We start from the raw sequence: 26,797 nt of genomic DNA on the forward strand, positions 1-26,797 counted from the left end.
GCTAAGTCATGTCTGAGTATTAGAAACCCCATGGAGTTCAGCATGCCAGGCCTCCCTGTTCCTGTCTCCTGAAGTTTGCCCATTTTCATGTCCATTGTGCCGGTGGTGCTATCCACCATCTGATCCTTTTCTGCCCTCTTCTCCTTTTGCCTTCAATCTTTCCCAGCACCAGGGTCTTTGCCAGTGGGTCAGTTGTTGGCATCAGGTGGCCAAAGTATTGGAGCTTCAGCTTCAACATCAGTCCTTCCAGTGAATATTCAGGGTCGACTTATTAAAATGTATTTCCAATACCAAGCATACTTAGCTTCTAGTGGGTTTACAACAATTACCTGGTGAATAAATGAGTAAAGATGTATTTTTAACTGTATGTTTATATGAAGTACTTGGAAGTATACTACAACATTAGCTTTGAGGTTTCTTTTGCATCTTTATGCCATGCATGGAATATCTCTGTCATCTTATCATCTACTATAACCTTATTTGCCATATCATTAGGTATTTCCAAATCATAATGAAATTCTAAAGATAGCCACATTCCTGAGTAGCTGGCAGAGTATAGGCCTAATAATAGTGTTGAAACTTCTTTATAAAATTGATGGATCTCGTACAAAGCAAGGACTCAATCAAGGGCAGAATTCTCCAGGGTGAAATCCACCTCTAGGTTACCATCTGCATTTCAAATATTTTCTGATTGATTTGATTCTCAATGAGATTTCCTTCCAGGTTAAATATTCCTATTACCCAGCTTGATTTCCTTATTGATAGTTAAGTGGAGAATATAGTGTCATTTCTTAATCAATACAAAAGTATAAGGCAGCAATAAAACTGAAGAGGACAGTATAAGGCCTTGTGAATACCAAATCTGGACCATGACTTTACTGAAGTTTCCTGACATATTGCAGCAAAAAATACGACTACTTCTTGGAGTACACAGTGAATAGTAAAATCTACTGCTCTTTATCTTAGAATTGACATTTTCATATCATATAATTTTCAATTATGCAATTTAATTGTTAGAATAATACTTTAAGATTTTTTCTAATACTAAATCAGTCAGGTAAATTATTACTATGTCAGTTTTACTGACGAGGCAGACAAAATTCAGGGAACTAAGGCAATCTGATCAATGTCCCTGTCTTACTACAGTACAGTTCTTCTGCTTTTGATAGTATTATTTATCCAATTGTATCAGATCTGAGGTTTTTCAAAAGTTCTTGAGATAAACAAGTTTATACCAAAAAATCAGCTTTCTGAACAGAAAGGACACGCAAGAACTTATAAGTGATTTTAGTGTATTTTTTCTTTGTTGTACAAAGCAATGCCATAAGAAAACTGGAGTATTAATTAGCCCAAGGTAACTAAGATGGTAATTCAAACGTTATCTCTGAATTAACATCCATAATATATTTGAAACATGTGCATGTGTTAGTTAGGACCATTTTAGGTGAAATGAACATTCCTAATTAAATTAGATGAAAACAAATATAAAGTGAGAAGTTAGAAGTATATTTACAGTACTGATGAGTTATAAAAATGATGATAACTCAGTCATTTTCTGTAGTATTTAGTGCTATCTATATTATTCTAAAAATGGCCTCAGGTTATCCAGAGAGAGTAACACAAATTAAAATGTAATATAGATGTTGTTACTGCACTTGGAGTAAATGTTTCCCAGTGTGAAACAAATCCTAAATTATAAATAAAGCTTAAGCATACATTGAAATGACTAGTTATAGTTTCTTTCATTCATTCATTCATTTCACACATATTTACTTGATGAACTATTTTTAACTGTTATGAAAGATTCTCTTCAATGTCTTATATATGAGGACTATTTATCCATAGGGTGTAGCAAAGCTTGATTTGATAAGGTTCCATGTTGCTTAACAATAAAGGCATTTAACTCTTTCAGTTGATTTAGACTATCGGTAAAGACTGAAAACATTGTAAAAACAATTCCTAAATAATACTAATGTAAAGTTTCCTCACTTGAATAAATTCTTTTTTAATTACATACAAAGACATATATATATAATTAGCATAAATGAATATGGCTGATAAAATTGGAGACAGTTGTATAGATATCTCCCTCAGGACAGATGTTTAATAAGTGTTCTACTAAAGAAAGGAAGGGAATGAGAAAACAACTGGAGGAGGATGAGAATGTAATGAAGAGTCTGTTTATTTAAGATGGAAGTTATAAGTCACATTTGTATGTTACTGGTTGTGACCCAGTACAGAAGGAAAACCTAGTGAATTAGAAGAGATGAAGAATGTTTAGGAATGAAGTTCTTTCAACACAAGAACTAGGATTAGCCTTACATAGAGCAAGGACATCTTCATTGCAACAGGAGAGGAAGCAGAGAATGTGGATACAGATTCCAGAGGTGAGGGTGTGCCTACTTTACTGCTTCTATTCTCTTAAAGAACCATAAGGAAATAAATTTGGAAAAAAAAGAGAGAGAGAGAGAGCAGGAAGAAGAGAGAGAATGAGAGAAACAATTGGAGGGAAATGTCCTTGTTACTGTAATTACTTAATACCATTTGGCACATACATGGCTAAATCTGGCATTCTGTGGGAGGTGCTATCGTTTCAGTTGTGTCGAACTCTTTGCGACCCCATGGACTGTATGTAGCCTGCCAGACTCCTCGGTCCATAGCATTCTCCAGGCAACAATACTAGAGTGGGTTGCTGTGTCCTCCTTCAGGGAATCTTCCAGATCCAGGGACTGAACCCACATCTCTTACTCTTATATCTGCTGCATTGGCAGGCAGGCAGATTCTTTACCACTAGCACCACCCATGAAGCCCAAGTTCAGCATATATCAGGTTAAATTTGGTTTTTATTACTTTTAATAATACCTACAAAATAACCTTGAGTCATTCTTTTTTGTTTCCCTTTATAGTGAAATATCAGGAACAAGAAATGGGTTATAAACTGCTCTTGCCTTTCTGTTTCAAATTAGTTCTAACTTTTTCGGCCTAGTTCTTTCATTAAGAAACAACTGTCAAAGTTCCATTAGTAGGGCATGCCTTTTTGCTTGTTTTATCTGGTAATGTGGTAGATTTGTAATGAGACAATATACTCTAATACTTAGGAGCCCTGCTGTTTCTTGAGTTCAAATTCCATATCTGCTAAGAATAAGCACATAGTATGATGGGAAGCTTATATTACTCATTTAGAATAGGGATAATAATACTTCATAAGAATTTGTGTTTTAGTCTAAGAGTATATAAACTTAGCTTCTAGTAAAGTGTTTTGTACAATATATGCTCTCAATATAGACTATAATCATAATTGTCATTATTTTATTGGTATCTATTCTAATTGTCATTCATGTTGCATATAGTTGTCCAACATATATCTCTTTCTTAGATAAACAGACTTTTTTCAGTTTGATACAATGTATACCAATGGAATCCTGTGAATAAGACCACATTGTTAATATCTGTGCAATTTAAGTAAGAAATTAATATATTTAAAGTTAAATATTATTACATATGTAGGTTTTTGGATTTCTCCTATGAGGATGATAGGCAAGTAAGGTAGTTTTTCTTCTGATTGTATAATGACATTTAAGGAATAATAACATATTTTAGAAATTTCCACTGAAGTCCTGATTTCACTTGCACTCCATACTATGGTTCACACTCTCAGTACTTTTTATTACAAAAGTTCTATCATTTTTTACTTAAGAAATGTCCCTTGGTTATGGTCCCATGTGTGCATAGGGCACTTTGTCCACTTTAAACAGTTATGTGATATAGAGCAGGGTTATCTTTTTTAAGCCTCAATTTTCTCATTTGAAAAATATGTGTAATAAGTGTCCAGACTTCTCGTGAACCCAATGAGAAACAGCTCATAGTACAAGTGTTTAAAAGATAGTAAGTGTCCAGTAAATATTGCGTATTGCTTTACTAATCACATTCTCTTCTATTTATATACCTTTTCCCTGTGACTATTACAGTTTCTATTGAATAATCAACTGGTCTAAGAGCTGTGAAACACTTAATAAGTCCTATTCTTTACTAACCAAAATATAAATGTCCATTCCTTTTGGGGAGAAAGACAAAGAAAGGAAGTTATTTTTTATTGTCAATTTCATTAGGTTTTGAAAGTTAAATCCAAGCTTTATTTGGATAGGATAGCATTTAAGCCTATTATATGCACTTTCTAGAATGTTCCTTTCTTTATATCATTGCAGATGAGGCAAGGTTAAGACCTTTTATCTCTGTTAGAGTTTGTGCTTACCTTACATATTTTTGTTAAGAAAATCAAGAATGTCATACTTAAACCTAATACGAAAAATGCAAATATTCATTTCAGCAATCAAATTTGAAGTAATTTGAACTGAAGAAATTAAGAAAATAAATAGAAATTATCTATGTTAATAATTTGGTGGCAAATATATTTTTTCTAATGTGTAGCTTTTTAGATTTTATATATATAAAATAGTTGATAAGTTAAAATATTTAATAGCAAAAAACACCCTGTGTTTTATACATACATGTGTATATATTAAATAAAAAATTAAAGCAAATGAGAATTATCATGAGAATTGTATGTTCCATAAAATTAAACAATAAATATAAAATAAAGATTCTTAACCTATTTTTACACATGTGCCTAATACTTACTATTCTCTAGTATTATATAATTTATTTTAAATCATGCTAATTTTGTGAGATTATTTCAGTCCATGGTGTTTGAAATGGTTATTTATTTTCTTCAGTAGCTATAGCTTTTGTTTTAATGTGTAAAACAAAAATGATTGATGCCAAAATAAATGTGTTTTTTTTGCCTACCCACAAACACAGTGAATAACCTGTATAAAGATTAAACTTTGAATAAGTAAAGAAAATAAGACAAAGCATTCACAGCAAGTAATTGTTTCTGTATATATTTAACTAATTGCCTTTAGAATTCAAGTAATTCCAAGAAGAAAAATATTTGGTCTTTTACTAAACCCTTTCGTTCGCTATTTAGTTTTTAAATCTTACTCCTAATTTATTTATTAATTAAGAGAAAAGACATAGTACAGTTTTACCACCTCTCTTCCTTCAAGTCAACCAGCACCAAAGGCAAATGAATAATTTTACATGTATTAGCTGTCATATTGAAGCCTTCTGATTTTAGTTACTAGGTTCCAATTTAAATCTTTAAGCATAGTAACTCTGATGATAGGGGCCAAACATCTTTTTTCTCTCAAATACTCATAAGCCACAGTTATACTAACTGCATTCATTTCAATATTTGTGTAACATTGCTGTATGTACATTTTTACTTTTGAGAATGTTCATACTAAGCTTCAAGTTTTTTGCAGATGCAAGAGTCCAGCACATCAGAAGCCTCAACAACAATCACAAAAACAACAACAAATTTAATTGTTTTCATTATCTTTTATATCATTTCAGTTTAGAAGCTGTAGCACATTTTACATTCATAGCACTCCTTTCCAATAAAAACTTGCTAAGTGTAAATCTTATATGTAGAACATCCCAATCCACTTTTATATTGTAAAGCCCATAGATCAGTTTTAGTGTTAGTGGAATCATCCCAGAGCAATTCAATAGAAAGTTAATAACTGAGTTTATCACAAAAATTTACCAAAAAAGTATCTATCAATATTAAAAGATTGTAATTGCCAGACCCTGTAATGCCTGTTGGATGTTCTGCTAAGGAACATAGGTTTTAGAGAACAAATCCACTTGGCAGTTGGAACCATGCCCCTGCCCCACTTCCCTCCATAGTCTCCCATATGAGTTTGATTTTTATTCTACTATCAACTAAAAATAACTCAAAAGATCACTTGAATATTTTAAGATAGACACGTTTATGCACACTATAGCATTTCTGTTTATAGATATACTCTGTATTTTTAATAGTTTCTTAATGAGGTTTATTATATTTAACTGAGAAAGAAATTGTACCTCAAGAACAGTTAACAAGTAGAAGAGGACATTCTCCTGTATCATTTAAAAATTTGACTTCTGAAATCAGACTAACTGGGGTGTAAACCTTGGTTCTGCACTCTAATTTCTATAATATTGAAAAAGTTACTTATCCTTCCTAAACTTGTGTTTTTTCACCTCTAAAATATTTAAGAACAATAATGGCACTTGACTGATTGGGTTGTTAGTAGAATGAAATGAATTATACATGTTAAGTCCTTGTCCTTGGCTATTGCTCAGAAATGCTAGTTTATCAGTATAATGAAGCAACTGTAAGATTGCTGATGATGTATATAATGATACATGGTTTAAATTTTAATTTAATTTAATTTAAGGTAAAATGACATTTGTAGTCTACATTTTGTAACCTTTTTAAAAAGTAACCCTTTAAATAATAACCCTTTAAAAATAACTTCCTTCACTCTTTCCAAGAAGATATATAAAACAATTTTTTCTATTCAGTTTGTGTGTTATACATGTGTGTGTATACATATGTGTGTGATTATGAGTGTGTCTTATATGTATATGAAATCACTCTTTTGTCATTTCAGCTTTTATGCATACCACAAATATTAGAGTGTGTGCTATTTTTAAAATTGATGTAGTCCTCTTGATTCCCAAATGACTTGGAAAGTCGAAACATTACAATATTTGTGTGAGATCCTCTGGTTTCTTTGTTCTGTATGTATGTGTATTAAACAGATGAGCTACAAAAAGAATGCCTGGTGTATTAAAACAGATTGATTGGTATATTGATGAAACTATGTATCTGTGGATGTATTATCTATCTATCTATAGCTACCTTGGAGAAGATAACGGCAACCCAGTCCAGTACTCTCGCCTGCAAAATCCCGTGGACAGAGGAGCCTGGTAGGCTGCAGTCCATGGGGTCGCGAAGAGTCGGACACTACTGAGCAACTTCACTTTCACTTTTCACTTTCATGCATTGGAGAAGGAAATGGCAACCCACTCCAGTGTTCTTGCCTGGAGAACCCCAGGGACGGCGGAGCGTGATGGGCTGCTGTCTGTGGGGTCACACAGAGTCGGATACGACTGAAGTGACTTAGCAGCAGCAGTAGCATAGCTACATACGTACCTGTGTACCTGGTTATTAACCTATTAAGGATGTATACAACAGAATCTGTTCATAGGTGCCACCACTACACAGTTTGAACATTTCAAAGTCTGTTCAGTTTTGTATTCCTAGCACCCAACACAATGCCTGGAATATATTAAGTTAGTGAATAAATGAATGAATACTAGTTATGTGTCTGTAATCCAGCAATTTTGTGTACTTTAATATGCACTTTAAAAAGTAATGTATACAAGTACTGCAGCCTACATTTATGAATATAGTTTAATAATAGCTTAAATGAAAAAGTTAATACTTTCTTTGTCTTGATACTTAATTATCATATGCTTTAGAATAAATTGCTTTGTAGTAATTCAAAATAATTAAGCTGTTCCTGTTCCATTAACCTGTATGATGTAGTTAATTATATTATCAAATGTGCCATATATTGTATACATTAATAAAAGAATAGTTGTTTTCCTGTAGTACCATACCACTCTCCTCTAATGATTTTTTAAATTAAAATTTAGATAATTTTAGATTTCCATACAGTTGTCAGAAATAATAGAGATCCTGTATATCCTTTACCCAATCCCCTCCAATGGCATTTTTTTGCATAACCATAGCACAATATCACAACCAAAAAATTGACATTCATACAATCCACAAGCCTTATTCAGATTTCATTAATTTTACTTATGCTCCTTTGTGGGTGTTATGTTTATTTTGTTTATATAGTTCTATGTAGATTTGATCACCACCACCAGAGGCAAACCACAATGCAATTCCATCACAAAGATCCCTCTTTTGAGTGTTTTATAGCCATAGTGTGGAGAAGGCAATGGCACCCCACTCCAGTACTCTTGCCTGGAAAATCCCATGGACAGAGGAGCGTGGTAGGCTGCAGTCCATGGGGTCCGCAAAGAGTCAGACACGCTGAGCGACTTCACTTTCACTTTTCACTTTCATGCATTGGAGAAGGAAATGGCACCCCACTCCAGTGTTCTTGCCTGGAGAATCCCAGGGATAGCAGAGCCTGGTGGGCTCTTGTCTATGGGGTCGCACAGAGTCGGACACGACTGAAGTGACTTAGCAGCATAGTCATAGTGATCTCCTTCCATCTCCTCCCCCAACAATGTTTGGTAACTAGTAATCTGTTTTCCTACTTTGTAATATTGTCACTTCAAGAATGTTCCCTAGGTAGAGGCTATTGTAATTTTTACTCATCATAATTGCTTTCAGATACACCTAAGATGTCCTATGTATCAGCATTCCTTTTTTATTGCCGAGCAGTATTCCATGGTATAAACTTAGTTTAATGATTCACCTGTTGAAGGGCATTAGGTTTCCTCTTAGTCTTTAGTTCTGGCAAAGAAAACTCCTGTGAACCTCCATGTTCAAATATTTACGTGAACACAAGTTGTTGTTTCACTGGAATAAATATGCAAGAGTACAGTTACTGGGTCATGGTAAGCATATATTTATTTTTTTCAAGAAAGTGTCATCTTTCCAGAGTGGCTATACCATTTTACATTTCTACCGGAAGTGTATGTGTAATTCATTTTCTTTTTTTTTTTAAGAATCTTCCCAGCATTTGATGTTATCATATATCTTATTTTAGCTAACTCGATAGGTATCTCATTGTGGTTTTAATTTGCATTTCTTTAACAGTTAATGATGCTGAACATCTTTTCATGTGCCATCTGGTATCCCCTTTATTGAAACGTGTTTTGCCCATTTTGTAATTGGATTTTTTCTTCTTTTATTTCTTCCCCCAGTTCTAAGAATTCTTCATATATTCTAGAATACTAGTACTGTGTGGTATATAAGCCAAGCAAATATATTCTTCTAGTTTGTAGCTGTCTTTTCATCCTCTTCACAATGTCTCTCACAGAGCATCAAAATAGTCAATTTTGAGTAGATTTATTATTTAGCTACTAAAATGTCATGTTACTGCTTGAAGCAAGTTAACAAATAAATTATTTATGAAAAAAAAAACAATTTAAAAGTATTTATTGTGCAGGTATTTAAAAATTAGCAATATTTTTTATCAAATTGAGGTATCACTGATTTACAATGTTATGTTAATTTCAGATGTACAGCATAGATAATTTTTGTATATTATATATGCAACATGTGTGTGTGCATGCTCAGTCATGTCCGATTCTTTGTGACCCTATGGACTATAGCCTACCAGGCTCTTCTTCCCATGGGATTTTCCAGGCAACAATAGTGGAGTGGGTAGCCATTTGCTCCTCCAAAGGATCTTACCAACCCAAGGACTGAACTGACATCTCCAGCACTGCAGACGGATTCTTTACCTGCTGAGCCATCAAGGAATTATACCTCATTTATAAAGCAACAAGGATATATTTGTATAGCACAGGGAATTATGACCCAGGCATTTTTAAGTTATTTTTTTAAGTATGTAGAAAACTCTCAAATATTAGGTCTGGAACTTTTAAATTGATTTTGGTTGCCATCAAAACTAAAAGTTTGTTTCTATTTGTTCATAGGTTCAGTTGCCACTGCATGTCGTGACCCAGGGGTTCCTATGAATGGAACTCGAAATGGGGATGGACGAGAACCTGGAGACACTGTGGTTTTTCAGTGTGACCCAGGATATGAACTTCAAGGAGAGGAAAGAATAACCTGCATTCAGGTAGAAAATCGATACTTCTGGCAGCCCAGCCCTCCAGTTTGTATAGGTATGAATTCAGAACAATTAAAATTTTATGCAAGTGTGAAATGGTTAAAAACTGGTTTCAGTGTTATTAAGAACATTATTCTGGAATAGGTTCTAGATCTCAGAGGTCTATGACCTTCCAAAAAATGCATAAAATTGTAAATCATTATTATTTTTCCCGAGGAGAGAGTGGATCTATAAATTCATTATATTCTTAGTGGTTTTAACACCCTTTTAAAAAAGTTAAGAATCAAAGTTCATGAAAAACCTTCAGCTTGCCTTATCTCCTATGTTGTTGTTCATTGTTGTTCAGTCACAAAGTACACCAGGCTTCCCTGTCTTTCACTATCTCCTGGAGTTTGCTCAAACTCATGTCCATTGAGTCATTGATGCCATCTCATCCTCTGTCACTCTCTTCTCCTCCTGCCTTCAATCTTTCCAGAATCAGGGTCTTTTCCAATGAGTAGACTCTTTGCATCAGGTGGTCAAAGTATGAGGCTGCCAAAGTATATATTATCTGCCAAACAAATGTAGTTATCCAATACTTTAAAAATTTTAAGAATGGATTCAGACACTGTATTTGATCTTGCCTCTATAATGATTATTGCTTCTAAGAAAGAAAGTTGTATGAGAATTTAAATTTGAGTTTTAGGGCTTTGATTTTTCCTTCAATCCATGTATTCCAGATCAGTTTTTATTTTGATGATCTGAAGATTTATAGTACTTGGATGCAATCTCAAAAACAACAGAATGATCTCTGTTAGTTTCCAAGGCAAACCATTCAATATCACAGTAATCCAAGTCTATGCCCCAACCAGTAATGCTGAAGAAGCTGAATGGTTCTAACACCCAAAAAAGATGTCCTTTTCATTATAGGGGACTGGAAAGCAAAAGTAGGAAGTCAAGAAACACGTGGGGTAAGAGGCACATTTGGCCTTGGAATACGAAATGAAGCATGGCAAGGGCTAATAAAGTTTTGCCAAGAGAACACACTGGCCATAGCAAACACCCCTCTTCCAACAACACAAGAGAAGACTCTACACATGGACATCACCAGATGGTTAAAACTGAAATCAGATTGATTATATTCTCTGCAGACAAAGATGGGGAAGCTCTATACAGTCAACAAAAACAAGACCAGGAGCTGACTGTGGCTCAGATCATGAACTCCTTGTTGACAAATTCAGACTTAAATTGAAGAAGGTAGGGAAAACCACTAGACCATTCAGGTATGACCTAAATCAAATCCCTTATGATTATACAGTGGAAGTGAGAAATAGATTTAAGGGCCTAGATCTGATAGACAGAGTGCCTAATGAACTATGGATAGAGGTTCATGACATTGTACAGGAGACAGGGATCAAGAACATCCACATGGAAAAGAAATGTAAAAAGGCAAAATAGCTGTTTGGGGAAGCCTTACAAATAGCTGTGAAAAGAAGAGAAGTGAAAAGCCAAGGAGAAAAGGAAAAATATAAGCATCTGAAGGCAGAATTCCAAAGAATAGCAAGGAGAGATAAGAAAGCCTTCTTCAGAGATCAATGCAAAGAAATAGAGGAAAACAGAATGGGAAAGACTAGAGATCTCTTCAAGAAAATTAGAGATACCAAGGGAACATTTCATGCAAAGATGGGCTCAATAAAGGACAGAAATGGTATGGACCTAACAGAAGCAGAAGATATTAAGAAGAGGTGGCAAGAAAACACAGAAGAACTGTACAAAAAAGATCTTAACGACCCAGATAATCATGATGGTGTGATCACTCACCTAGAGCCAGACATCCTGGAATGTGAAGTCAAGTGGGCCTTAGGAAGCATCACTACAAACAAAGCTAGTGGAGGTGATGGAATTCCAGTTGAGCTATTTCAAATCCTGAAAGATGATGCTGTGAAAGTGCTGCACTCAATATGCCAGCAAATTGGGAAAACTCAGCAGTGGCCACATAACTGGAAAAGTTCAGTTTTCATTCCAATCCCAAAGAAAGGCAATGCCAAAGAATGCTCAAACTACCACACAATTGCACTCATCTCACATGCTAGTAAAGTAATGCTCAAAATTCTCCAGAATGCTTCAGCAATACGTGAACCATGAACTTGCAGATGTTCAAGCTGATTTTAGAAAAGGCAGAGGAACCAGAGATCAAATTGCCAAACTCCGCTGGATCATGGAAAAAGGAAGATAGTTCCACAAAAACATCTACTTTTGCTTTATTGACTATGCCAAAGCCTTTGACTGTGTGGATCACAATAAACTGGAAAATTCTGAAAGAGATTGGAATACCAGACCACCTGACCTGCCTCCTGAGAAATCTGTATGCAGGTCAGGAAGCAACAGTTAGAACTGGACGTGGAACAACAGCCTGGTTCCAAATTAGGAAAGGAGTACATCAAGCCTGTATATTGTCACCCTGCTTATTTAACTTATATGCAGAGTACATCATGAGAAATCCTGGGCTGGATGAATCACAAGCTGGAATCAAGATTCCCAGGTAAAATATCAATAACCTCAGATATGCAGATGACACTACCCTTATGGCAGAAAGTGAAGAGAAACTAAAAAGCCTCTTGATGAAAGTGAAAGAGGAGAGTGAAAAAGTTGGCTTCAAGCTCAACATTCAGAAAACTAAGATCATATCTGGTCCCATCACTTCATGGGAAATAGATGGGGAAACAGTGGAAACAGTGCCAGACTTTATTTTTGGGGGCTCCAAAATCACTGTAGATGGTGATTGTAGCCATGAAATTAAAAGACACTTACTCCTTGGAAGGAAAGTTAGGACCAACGTAGACAGCATGTTCAAAAGCAGAGACGTTCCTTTGCCAACAAAGGTCCATCTAGTCAAGGCTATGGTTTTCCCAGTGGTCATGTATGGATATGAGAGTTGGACTGTGAAGAAAGCTGAGTGCCGAAGAATTGGTGCTTTTGAACTGTGGTGTTGGAGAAGACTCTTGAGAGTCCCTTGGACTGCAAGGAGATCCAATCAGTTCATTCTAAAAGAGATCAGTCCTATATGTTCTTTGGAAGGACTGATGTTAAAGCTGAAACACCAATACTATGGCCACCTCATGAGAAGAGTTGACTCATTGGAAAAGACTCTGATGCTGGGAGGGATTGGGGGCAGGAGGAGAAGGGAACGACAGAGGGTGAGATGGCTGAATGGCATCACTGACTCCATGGATGTGAATTTGCGTGAACTCCAGGAGATGGTCATGAACATGGAGGGCTGGCATGCTGCAGTTCATGGGGTTGCAAAGAGTCAGACACAACTGAGCAACTGAGCTGAACTGAACTGAACTGAACTGCAACCACTTGGTTCATAGTTCCAACTCTCTGTCCTTTATTTACATGCCCTGTTCTTGAATATCCAAGTTAGACTCTTGAAAATGAAGACATACATTATTTCTTTACCAAGTGTGAGAAAAACTTTATACCACCTTTGGAGTGAAAATAGTGAGAAAATATGCTATATAATCTTAACAATAATAGATCTCATCATTAAGGTTCTTACATTCAACTAATTCAATCTCAAACCCGTGTTTCAAGTGTTTTTAAATTGGTGTCATCTAGAATATATAATACATTTTGACCAAAGTTTGTACTGTCTATTCAAAACTTTATTTATATGCATATCCTTTCCTTTGGTATACTGTAAGCAACTAGAGAGAAGATTCCATTTCTTGTTCATTGTATTTCTTCTAGAATGAAATTTAGCACATTTAGGAGAGAAATACTTATTTTTGTAAATTTATATCTAACTCATAAATACATTTTCACTAATTATTTTACAGAGTCACATGACAATAGGAAAAGAGTGTTTAGTACTTAAGCACTCAATTATTCGATTTATGTTATTCATTTTATATTTCTTATGCATGAGATGGAAACTCAATTTCATTAGTGTGTTCTACACATTGCTATAGGCATTGAGGATTTAGCATTAAAATAATATAGAAGAGTTCTCTGTGTTTGTGAACCTACTCCTACTAAAGTGAAAACTAAACACTCTGGACTTTCATCTCACATATTTTGCATTTTATAGTCTGGATTTAATAAAAAGCACTCAATATGGAAAATGAAACATATCTAAAGACTCAAACCAGCCAGGGTTTGACTTCTAGGTATTTCTAGACTTCTGTAGAAAATGTGGCAGATGATAATGACAAAGTTTATTAAAGAGGCTGAAAAAATGCACAAAATGAGTGCATACTTTGAGCCAGTTAAGATTTAGCCATATTTCCCTTTACAGTTTATTATTTCCATTTATACCTATGTTGTTCACTATGCTTGTATCACTGAAAGATTCTAAATCATCAAACATCTATTACTTTGCATTTTATTATAACTTCACTCATAAATGCAGACAAAAAATACAAGGAAAAAATGCTTTCAAAGGAAAGACTGAAACAGTGAAATGTTCATTTATTTGTTTACTACACAGATTACCTAAAAAATGCCAATTAAACAAAAATACCACATTCCAACTAATTGGAATCTAACTGAGCATCTTGTAAAGGGCATCTGTGTAAAGAGAAAATGACAGAACTTCAGAAACTTACTTGGACTTTTTGATTTATTGTGATTTCTACACCTATTAAATGGGTGCTATTTATTATAATTATTAGAAAGGCTATAGTATATCAAATGTTATGTTGAGAATTCTGAAATATTGAACAGCTTTATACTGAAATTCTAAAAAAACACAAAAATATGAAGCATAAAAGACTAAATAGGCTGTTATAAAATTCCATTTGTAGACAAGACTTTAGTCAGCAGGTAATAATTTTAGGAAAAACATGTTGAACACTAAATTTTACCTAAATGTAGCAGGTTTGGGGAATTTTTTATAAGGATTTTGGTGCTGTGTATTATTTTTTTTATAGGAGAAGATCACATGAGGAGAGGATATACATTAGAGCTTCTCTGAAGAAAATAACCTAAAAAAAAAAAAAGTCTGAAAAATTGCTAAGGCTGCAGAAAGCTTGATCTCCAAAACTGATAAGAAATTAGTCCATGATTGGAAAACTATGCCAAAGATTAAACCTTCAACTTTTTAGAAACTTCATAAGTCTATGTGTCAGACCATGGAGCATAAAGCATTTTGCTTGCATGTAGAAGTAGTCAGCCTTATAGCAAATACCAAACAGAAGGACAGTCATCTTTAAAAGAGTTAATAGAATTCATTCCAATAAAATTGACAGTGTGAATATTACTTTGACATTGCCAGAGAGAAAGTAACAATACTCAACATGAAGGTAAATAGCAAAAACATTAGTGTGGGTGGACTGCTGAGAAAAAGAGTAGACACAAATAAAACTGAATTGGGGAGAAAAAATAATAATATTGTAAAATCATTATCAATAGTTGCCCATATAACTGTCTCATAGAAACTACACTCAGAACAATTCATTAATATCAGAATTCCATGGAACCTAAATAAAATTTTAATTCATTAATGTATTTGCTTTAAAGAGAATCTTATATTTGGTGCTTTATGATTAGATACGTAAAAATAAAAATGTATTTTCCAAATGTTATTTAAAGTTTTATATATTTAAACCAAAGATAATTTTCTTTATTGTTGATTTGTTTGGGATTTATACAAACGTCAGATAATGTCTCTGCTTGTCTCAAAGATTTTCACAGATTTTCAGAATCTACTGCAGCAATGAAATTTATCAGGAAAACCTCAATAAGTAATTTAAATAATTGAATCAAAAGAATTTTAAAAGACTTTATGATCAAATAGTAGTATAGTCACAAAATATATTCAGTAAGATACTTAAAATACATATAATGGATTTTCCTATATCCTATGTGATAAAGAATATACACTATAAATGGAAATGTAGATGTGTAATGTACATAAAATTGCTAATGATAAAAGACCAGTATTTCCTGTGAAAATAAAACTGAAACAAACCAATAAAATTGCTACCACAGTCCCCCCAAATTACAAATAACACCACTTTCTTAGAATATGAAAGAAAACACAAAGATATTCTTGCCTTAATTCATACATATATGCATTTGCTATTAGACATATTTTTCTAATACTTTCCGAATTCACATTTGATTTCAAAAGTTCCAAAGACAAAATATGCCATTATTTTTATCAAAGCATATAGCTACAAATTAGGTTGTCATTCAATCTAGTCATCATTAATCTTCACAAGGAATGAATGCAAGGAGCCAATAGCAATTCAGCAACATTTATAGAATGTGTCATATATGCTAAATCTCATATAGAAAATAACATATAAGACAGTTTTTAGGTTATGGATTAAAGATGATTGCAGACACCTGAAAGGAATATTTAAATATAATATAGTAAGGAAAGTGATAGAGATAGGCAAACGTTGCTATGGATACCAGCTTGTTCTGGAGAGAGCTGCCATAAAGCCCAGGCTGAAAATTTCTAGGAAGACTCCCTGGTGTGTGCTCAGTCACTCTGTTATTTCTGACTCTTTGTGACCCCACAGACTGTAGTGGCCAGGCACCTCTGTACATGGGATTTTCCAGGCAAGAATACTGGAGTGGATTGCCATTTCCTTCTCCAGGGAATCTTCTTGACCCAGGGATGGAACCCATGTCTTTTGAGTCTCCTGCATTGGCAGGAGGATTCATTACCACTGGAAACTCCCTGGAGGCAGTGATGAATCTTGAGACATAAGAAAGAGTTACATAGATGTAGAAGGGTAACAGACATTTCAAGAAAAACAACTAGGATGCATAAAGGCATGTTAATACAAGGAACAACTAAATAATTATTTGAGTGTAAATTACGTGTCTAGATTGGTGGTTGATGTAAATGGAAAGATTGCAAGGGTTAAGACATGAAAGCTGTACTGGAGTCGGGGCATTATCTTTTAGGCAGTGTGAAATAACAGCAGAATTTTATGCATGGGTATAATCTGATTGGGCTTCCCCAGTGGCTCAGCAGTAAAGAATCCATCTGCAGTGCAGGAGACGTGGGTTCAGTCCCTCGGTGGAGAAGATCCCCTGGAAGAGGGCATGGCAACCCACTCCAGTACTCTTGCCTGGAAAACCCCATGGATAGAGGATCCTGGCAGGCTGTAACCCATAGGGTCACAAAGACTCAGACACAACTGAAGAGACTGAGCACATAATATGATTAGATATTTTTACTGGGAAGATGTATTAGAGGAAATAGATTATACTGTGTGTGTCCTCAAATCACTTAGTCATGTCCGACTATGCTAGATTATACTAGAGGCATGAAAAACAAACCAAAAAATGCAATAATTCTGGAGGCATTTAAGAGTCAGATCTAAAAATGTGGTATTAGAGAAGAAAAGATAGAGTGAAAATATCTATGAAGAACTATGAAATGGTGTCTTGGTAGTGCTTACTGATAGACTGGAGTCAAAGGGGCAGTGAAGAAAAGAAAGAATCTTGGGCCCTAGCTTGGGGATATATGTGGATGGATAATAATCAAACAACCTAGGAATATAGGAGAAATTTGAGTTAAGGTTTGGGTATATTGGATATTCTGTGTTTGATGTACCCATAGGCTCTCAGGTAGAGATAATCAGTAAGCACTTGGGGATATGGTTACTATTAATTAGAGAAATCTGCTGGAGATGATAAGAAAAAGGAGTTATCAGTATATAAATGGAAGGTAAAGTAACAATTTGGATATGGAATTAGAAGACACTTACTCCTTGGAAGGAAAGTTATGACCAACCTAGATAGCATATTCAAAAGCAGAGACATTACTTTGCCAACAAAGGTCCATCTAGTCAAGGCTATGGTTTTTCCTGTGGTCATGTATGGATGTGAGAGTTGGACTGTGAAGAAAGCTGAGCACTAAAGAATTGATGCTTTTGAACTGTGGTGTTGGAGAAGACTCTTGAGAGTCCCTTGGCCTGCAGGGAGATCCAACCAGTCCATTCTGAAGGAGATCAGTCCTAGGTGTTTGTTGGAAGGACTGATGCTAAAGCTGAAACTCCAATGCTTTGGCCACCTCATGTGAAGAGTTGACTCACTGGAAAAGACTGATGCTGGGAGGGATTGGGGGCAGGAGGAGAAGGGGACGACAGAGGATGAGATGGCTGGATGGCATCACCGACTCAATGGACATGAGTTTGAGTAAACTCCGGGAGTTGGTGAAAGACAGGGAGGCCTGGTGTGCTGTGATTCATAGGGTTGCAAAGAGTCGGACACGACTGAGTGACTGAACTGACTGACTGAACTGAATGGGAAGAATGTAATAGAGTGTAAATTAGAGATGCTTATGGAAGTAATTCAGGAAAATTACCAAAATTATAAGATGAAGTGAAAGCGGTGCTTGCCAATAAAACTGAGGTCTGTACAAAGACATCAAAAGAAAAAAGTGAAATTCCAAAAGGAAAATGAATTTAAGGTGAAAGTCAACAGTTAAGGATGATTACAGATATGAAGAGAAAGATAAAGGCAGAAATTGCATCTTTATTGTCAGCACAAAAGTCATTTGAGGGTTAGCTAAGAAGGGTTTGTGTTGGAGGCAAGGGCGCTAAGAGAAATAACAATGGCTGGAGAGAGAATGAGAAGTGGGGAGGAACAAATAAAGACATCGAGAATCCCTAAGCAATTAAAAGATTATTGTCTCTCTATAACTTAAAATGAAAAAATTCTTTTTTTTTCATGCTGGCTTTTATTTTATTTTATTTTTTACTTTACAATACTGTATTGGTTTTGCCATACATTGACATGAGTCCGCCATGGGTGTGCCTGACTTAAGTTTTCTCAGGATAAATACTTTGGTGCTTTTCTTTGAGAAATAAGAAACCATATATTTTTTTCTCCAATGTGACATTCTTTGCTAATTATGTTAGTCTGCCTATAGGTATATATGTGATGAAAGAGAATGAGATTAGACTCTTTTTCAGAAGGCTTAGTTGTAAAATGAAAATAAATAAATTCAAAATAATTAAGGAGATAATTTTATTAAATATGAATTATTATAGAATTTTACCATTGTAATATATAGCAATAACAAATCACTATGTTATATACCAAGAACTAATAGAGTGTTGTAGGTCTATTGTAATTCAAAACCAAACAAACTCATAGAAAAAGTGATCAGATTTGTGGTTACCAGAGTCAGGGATTTGGGGAAGCTACTTGTATGAAGATGGTTAAAAAGTACAAGATATTTAGCTATCCAGCCAATAAATGTACTGGTGATATAATGTATAATATGATATGAAACACAACTGTATCTTATATGAATATATAAAAATTGTTAGAGTAAATCTTAAGAGTTGTCATCACAAGAATTTTAAATTTTTTCTTTAATTTTGTATCTCTATGATAAGACAGATGTTCACCCAATTCATTGTGGTGATCATTTAAAAGCTAAAAAGGGTTATTACAGGATGGGGGCAGGGACAGACTACTGCAATAGGAAAACATGTGACAGTCACATCTGCAAGCATCTGAAGAATCAGGAAAAAGGGATTTTTCTCTTATAGAAAAGAGTACACAAGGTGAAAAAGAGCAAGGTGTGGAAGTGAGTTGAAAGGCTGACCCAGAATGTTGTTCTCTGGGTCCAGCCTGTTTTTAGGTTGTGTGCCAGCTCAAGGCTGAGGGAGGACCAGAGTCCAAGAACCTAGAGAAAGGAGAGAAGCTTGAGCAAAGTTTGGTTGCATGCAGTTTATTGTGATTGATCTGTGAATACAAGCAATTCAACTAATCATTTGAGTCAAAGAAAGGGAGTTTACAAGGTCTGTGCCTGGTTTTGTCACAGAAAACTGAGGGGGCTTATTTAGGAGGTTTTATCTAAAATAAGTGAATCTTATATAGTTGGATGGTAAAGAGGGGTTATTCACTGTGAGTCCATATAACCAAACACAGAAGGATAAGGGGATTTCTTAACCATTAGGTAAAATTCAACATTTTCAGCTAAAAAAAAAAAAAAAGTGAAAGGAAATAGGTTAGAGGGAGCTTTGTTTTATTTTTAGGATTAAAGAGACTTGAGTACCTGTGGACAACAGGAAGAAGCCAGAGAATAAAGGAGATGAATGAACATAATTCTCAAAAAGAGAAACTGTGTGACCAAATTTAGGGTGTTATCCTGATTAACATGGAGAAGGCAATGGCAACCCACTCCAGTACTCTTGCCTCGAAAATCCCATGGATGGAGGAGCCTGGTAGGCTGCGGTCCATGGGGTTGCTAAGAGTCAGACATGACTGAGTGACTTCACTTTCTTTTTTCACTCTCATGCAGTGGAGGAGGCAATGGCAACCCACTACAGTGTTCTTGCCTGGAGAGTCCCAGGGATGGGGGAGCCTGGTGGGCTGGCATCTCTGGGGTCGCACAGAGTTGGACACAACTGAAGCGACTTAGCAGCAGCAGTAGCAGCCTGATTAACAGGAGGGACTCATTACCCTCTAATTGTAGAGAAAAATACTCAGGGAGCATTAAAGTTTGAAAAAGGAGATCTAGAGAAAGTTGAGATAGTCTGTTTAATCATTTGATATGATACCACAAAACATACAGGTGATAGGGTAAATAAGGCTAAGCAAATAAATATTCTAGGTAGAGTAGGTCATCTGTTACAGTGACACTGAGGCCACGGTTGCAGAAGCTCATAGGGAAATGAAATAGCAGGCACCCATTATTTAGATGGTTCAGTTCAGTTCGGTTCGGTTTGGTTCAGTCGCTCAGTCATGTCTGACTCTTTGTGACCCCATAAATTGCAGCACGCCAGGCCTCCCTGTCCATCACCAACTCCTGGAGTTCACTCAGACTCACGTCCATCGAGTCAGTGATGCCATCCAGCCATCTCATCCTCTGTCGTCCCCTTCTCCTCCTGCCCCCAATCCCTCTCAGCAGCAGAGTCTTTTCTAGTGAGTCAACTCTTCGCATGAGGTGGCCAAAGTACTGGAGTTTCAGCTTTAGCATCATTCCTTCCAAAGAACACCCAGGACTGATCTCCTTTAAGATGGACTGGTTGGATCTCCTTGCAGTCCAAGGGACTCTCAAGAGTCTTCTCCAACACCACAGTTCAAAAGCATCAATTCTTCGGCACTCAGTCTTCTTCACAGTCCAACTCTCACATCCATACATGACCACAGGAAAAACCATAGCCTTGACTAGACGGACCTTAGTCAGCAAAGTAATGTCTCTGCTTTTGAATATGCTATCTAGGTTGGTCATAACTTTTCTTCCAAGGAGTAAGCGTCTTTTAATTTCATGGCTGCAGTCACCATCTGCAGTGATTCTGGAGCCCAAAAAATAAAGTCTGCCACTGTTTCCACTGTTTCCCCATCTATTTCCCATGAAGTGATGGGACCGGATGCCATGATCTTCATTTTCTGAATGTTGAGCTTGAAGCCAACTTTTTCACTCTCCTCTTCCACTTTCATCAAGAGGCTTTTTAGTTCCTCTTCACTTTCTGCCATAAGGGTGGTGTCATCTGCATATCTGAGGTTATTGAGATTTCTCCTGGCAATCTTGATTCCAGCTTGTGTTTCTTCCAGTCCAGTGTTTCTCATGATGTACTCTGCATATAAGTTAAATAAGCAAGGTGACAATATACAGCCTTGACGCACTCCTTTTCCTATTTGGAACCAATCTGTTGTTCCATGTCCAGTTCTAACTGTTGCTTCCTGACCTGCATACAGATTTCTCAAGAGGCAGGTTAGGTGGTCTGGTATTCCCATCTCTTTCAGAATTTTCCACAGTTTATTGTGATCCACACAGTCAAAGGCTTTGGCGTAGTCAATAAAGCAGAAGTAGATGTTTTTCTGGAACTCTCTTGCTTTTTCCATGATCCAGCGGAGTTTGGCAATTTGATCTCTGGTTCCTCTGCCTTTTCTAAAACCAGCTTGAACAGCAGGAAAGCATGTGAGATGAGTGCAATTGTTTGGTATTTTGAGCATTCTTTGTCATTGCCTTTCTTTGATTTAGATGGTAAAGATTATCAAATTCTAATAATGATACTATATATTTAGGCTCAGGCAAAGAACAAAAATCTCAAAGTTGCCAGATTCAAAATTCTCCTTTGAAAACCAGTTTTGTGCTGTCCAAAGAATCCTGTATAACTTATAACTCAATGATAAAATTTACCTGAGAAAAACTGTGACTTCAAAGCTTAGATACGAGAATGATGATATTTGCAGGAGAAATCATATGACACCATGAGAAGCCCAGTCTCCATCTCAGTCACTCTCTCTCAGGTGCACACGTGTGTGTTTATAGCCACACTGTCTCACTCCACCACCAGGACCCTCCATATCTCAATTGCTCTAAGTTCCTAAGCTGCCAACTTTAAATATTATTTTCTTATCAAGCTATGTTTAGCAGGCTCTAACAATAACTCCCTAAAGAATCTATTCTCTGAATTTCTCTGACAATTTTTTGAACCTCTCCATTGAAGTCTAACAGAAACCTTTGTCAAGCCATAATAATAACTGAAGTAACTGTCCATTTTCATCAGCAAGTCAGGCAACTAGAATTTAAGAATATCCTAACATTCAGTTTGTTCTGTGCTGTGCTTAGTCACTCAGACGTGTCTCTTTGCAACCCCCTGGACTCTAGCCCGTCAGGCTCCTCTCTCCATCCAGACTCTCCAGGCAAGGATACTGGAATGAGTTGTTATGCCCTCACCCAGTGGATCTTCCCGACCCAGGGATCAAACCCAGGTCTCCTGCATTGCAGACAGATTCTTTACCAGCTAAGCTACCAGGGAAGTCCGAACATTCAGTTTGAAGGTGAAGTCGCTCAGTTGTGTCTGACTCTTTGCGACCCCATGGACTGTAGCCTACCAGGCTCCTCCATCCATGGGATTCTCCAGGCAAGAATACTGGAGTGGGTTGCCATTTCCTTCTCCAGGGGATCTTCCCGACCCAGGGATCGAACCCAGGTCTCCCGCATTGGAGGCAGACACTTTAACTTCTGAGCCACCAGGGAAGCCCAACATTCATTTAGGAGTGTTTTATTATAAAGTTATGTTGGTTCTCAGTTATACATCTTCACATGTTAACTATTATCAAAGCCTCTTTTTCTGTAAATAAAGGTATCAAGGAACATTTGAAAACGAACCAAATACTTCATATTCTATTATCCCACATATTATTAAAGATTTTGCTTTGCTTTGTTTTGTTTCTATCTTTTTTTCTCAGTAACCTTCAGAGTTTTTCTTAGTAATTATGAGGAAATCATTTTTACTCCTCTTAATGTGTTTCTTTTATAAGAATCAAAAATAGTAATAGCAAGGGAGAGACGTATAAATGTAACTTTTTCTTGTCTTTCAAATCCAATAAAGGAGCTAAATTCGCTCTATGTATGTGTTTAGTATTTTGATGGTCTTTCTTGAAAGATCATGCATTATTTAAGCATCCAGTACGATAAAAAATTGAATTTGTACAAAAACCTCTAAACTTTTTTAGATGTGTGTTTTCTAAATACTGATAGATAATTTTATTAATCACTTAAGGGATTTTGTTTTTTTGTTTTAAATTAAAGCACCCTGTGGAGGCAACTTAACAGGATCTTCAGGATTTATTCTTTCACCAAACTTCCCTCATCCATATCCCCATAGTAGGGACTGTGACTGGACCATCACTGTCAATGCAGACTATGTTATCTCCTTGGCATTTATCAGGTGAGTTCCTATTCCTTTCCACAGCTTAAAACTGTTTTTCTTATTTTGCATTAGCATTTGCACTAGGAAATATTTATTTTTACATGACATTTTGCTTTTTTTTTTTACCAATTTGAATACAAATATTTTGCAATAAACAATTAACAAATCTCTATATAATTCCAATGTAGTTCTGCAGGCTAATGAGTATGCATCACTTACCAGTTTCCAGTATAGAGGAAAAATGTTAAAAGTTGAATAGTTTATTGATTTTCATGAAACATTATCTCTTCATAACCTTTCCTCTCTCCCTGAACTTACCATCACTGCTTCAAAAGATTCTATGTTTCCTAAACTTAAAGATTGGGTCAGCATTTTGAGGAATGTTTTCTCCCATATGTGCGCCATCAAAAATGTCTTTGAAGTATCTGTGCAGCACCATTATTGGGCTTGGAAAGATATATATATACCATGTACCATTCTTTCTGGTGGTCTCATTAAGTCAACTGTCAAGAATTTGATGGGTAATCTTCATGTAATTTCTCAGCAGAATTTGTCTTCTGATAGAACTTTACATGAAGTATTCAAAATTTACATTTATTGTTTAGCAGTATCAGTTGAAAAGTTAGCTTAGTACTGACATAGTGGAGGATGCAGCTTCTTGTATGGCCAAGAAATTGCTGAGTTTAATCTCCAGCTTTTTACTGTCATTTGTGTTACCTTGGGTAAGTTATTATTTGAATGAGTAATATTATATGATTTTATAATAATATTATTTGAGCCTCTGTTTCCTGGCATGAAGTAAACAGCTGTATCACAAACCCTGGCCTAATTCTTTTCCTTAAGATTTCAATGGGAATGTTAGGTGTCAGCAACTTAAAGAGTTTCTACCTAGAAATGTTCCTAATTTTAGTGTCCAAGACTAAAGTCTGCTGGCTCTTGTAACACAGCTATTCCTTCTGCTAGCATGTCACAGCTGCTTGGTTTTTATGTAAATTTTTAAGCTGAGCATTTTTTCTAATATATGAAAGTGAAAGTCACTCAGTCATGTCTGACTCTTTGCGGCCCCATGGACTATACAGTCTGTGGACTTGGGGGATCTTCCCAACCCAGGAATCAAACCCAGGTCTTCCGCAGTTCTGGCAGAGTCTTTACCAGCTGAGCCACAAAGGAAACTGGTATATGAAACCCAGGTTAAACAAAAAACCTAGAAAAAAGATAATTCACATTCATGAAAAATTCAAAAGTATAAACATATGGAATTTTTATTTCTATAATTTGTAGTAGTACATTGATAATGGTAACAACAAAGCAACACTTGATGGCAATGTTGGTTATATGCCAAGACCCACTTGTAAGACAATTTTCTGCAGTAAATACTTTTATTCTCATTTTTGCAGTAGAGGAAATGGCAGTACAAACATTAAAAATGTCAGGATGTATGATACAGGGTTTAATTTACTTTAAAATTGTTTTAGTTAATAACTGAGTGGTAGAAGGTTGTATTACATGAAGTGTGTGAGCAGAAGTTGATTTACTGTTGTATCATTGATTATGTGACCTCAGAGAGACTACTGACATAGCAGGATCTCATTGGGAAAATGGAAATGATAATCTCTTCCTTATACCACAGGATTATTGACAAAAAAAGTTAATATTTATGAAACTATTTGTAAAAGATAGAATGTACTATCTTCCCAGGTTTTTAGGAAAAATAATCACTGTATTTATGTCTTCAGTTTTCTAAGTATGTGGGTTCTACAATCATTATAGGATGATTCTCATACTTTGATAGTTGTTAAGGCAAGTTTATTATTTAAACATTTAAATATTGATTTGAATAGTTTATGTGCTAAAATGTCTTTATTTACACACTGTTTACTTTTGGTAAAGAGTGTATTGGCTCAATTTGCCTACATTAAGTTCTAAAAGAAGAAAATATATTTACTTTAAAGGAAAAGAATACCTAGTACAATGTGCAATGCTTTGAGTAATTTAAATGCAGATTTTATCTTTCCAACCTTTTTTAGAGTTCAGTTTTAAAACAAGAATGCTCTTAAAATTTGAAGTTCAAGGCAAATAGATTCACGGACAAACCAAAAAGAGATGCAAAATATCTGGTGAAAAATTTTAAAATATAGTTAATGTCTTACACATTTTACTGATATAAAGTAACTTAAGGATATGTAGCTAACAAGGACACAAGCGTCTTGAACCTAAACTCTGAGTGCAAATCATGTATCCTTCATCAGCTTACAAACTGTTTGCCTTACAGTCGTTTGTATTCCCTGTAGACATAATGCCACCTTAGAAATACTTGAAAATATCAAAATATCTTCTTTCTTTTTTCAGTGCTGAGTTTATATGCATATTCAGTGTGCTGTTACCAGAGGAATTTTTAAATTGACTTATTTTGACAGAACCTGTTATTTTTAAATATAATGATTGAATTAATATATAATCTATGGGACTATTATGCTTAAAACCTTAGTAATAACCATTCCACTTTTTTCTTCCTTCCTTCCTTTCTTTCTTTTTCTTTTAGTTTTAGCATAGAACCAAACTATGATTTCCTCTATATATATGATGGGCCAGACAGTAATAGTCCCTTGATTGGAAGTTTTCAAGACAGCAAATTACCGGAGAGGATAGAAAGCAGCTCAAATAACATGCATTTGGCTTTTCGGAGTGATGGATCTGTTAGTTACACTGGATTTCATTTAGAGTATAAAGGTAAATGTGAACATTTGATTTTAGCATCATGATTTAAATTGTGAATATTTTATATAAGAGAATAATGTCATATTGACCATTGTCAGTGGTTAGTTATACGTGCAGTTCTTAAAGCATACTGCCTGCAATTCATCTCACAAAAGAACACTCACTGTAGACTTTTCCTATGAGTGAGAAGGAAATTAGCATTTCTTAATTACTACCAAAGGAAATGTATCACACAAATAAGCCATTAGGATACTGCAGAAGTTGCCTGAGACCACAAAATATTTCTTAAAAAACAAAGTCATTTTTGGAAGCTGAAGTTTCACTTGAATATCAAATATTCAGAGACTACTCTCACTGATAAAAATATTCAAAAGTATACAATTCACAGAATATTTTGACAATTATGATTCAGAAAATATCTGAAAATATTTAAATAGGTCAACATTTAGAATAGGGTGAATATAATATGCTCTAAATCAAATCCCTTATGATTACACAGTGGAAGTGAGAAATATATTCAAGGGATTGGATCTGATAGACAGAGTGCCTGAAGAACTATGGACCTAAGTTAGTGACACTGTACAGGAGACAAGGATCAAGACCATCTCTAAGAAAAAGAAATGCAAAAAAGCAAAATGGTTGTCTGATGAGGCCTTACAAATAGCTGTGAAAGGAGAAAAGGAAAGATATCTTTCAAATCAAGATAATATAAGATATCTTATATAATGGCAAAGGAGAAAAGGAAAGATATCTTTCAAATCAAGATAATATAAGATA

At 35.3% G+C, this 26,797-nt stretch overlaps 1 protein-coding gene across 3 annotated transcripts in view; it reads left to right on the forward strand.

Moving 5' to 3' along the window:
• LOC120878903 (CUB and sushi domain-containing protein 3-like) overlaps positions 1 to 26,797 on the forward strand; it is a 1,427,768-nt gene that overhangs the window by 1,090,334 nt on the left and 310,637 nt on the right. For all 3 annotated transcript variants that reach the window (XM_040261811.1, XM_040261812.1, XM_040261813.1), the window contains 3 exons: positions 9,541 to 9,732; positions 23,182 to 23,320; positions 25,845 to 26,032. In XM_040261811.1, coding sequence (XP_040117745.1) covers positions 9,541 to 9,732; positions 23,182 to 23,320; positions 25,845 to 26,032 — 519 coding nt within the window. The remainder of the gene's footprint in view (positions 1 to 9,540; positions 9,733 to 23,181; positions 23,321 to 25,844; positions 26,033 to 26,797) is intronic.

This window comes from Oryx dammah, unplaced genomic scaffold, assembly GCF_014754425.2.
Source record: "Oryx dammah isolate SB20612 unplaced genomic scaffold, SCBI_Odam_1.1 HiC_scaffold_19, whole genome shotgun sequence".
In the NCBI taxonomy this organism is placed as follows: Eukaryota; Metazoa; Chordata; class Mammalia; order Artiodactyla; family Bovidae; genus Oryx; species Oryx dammah.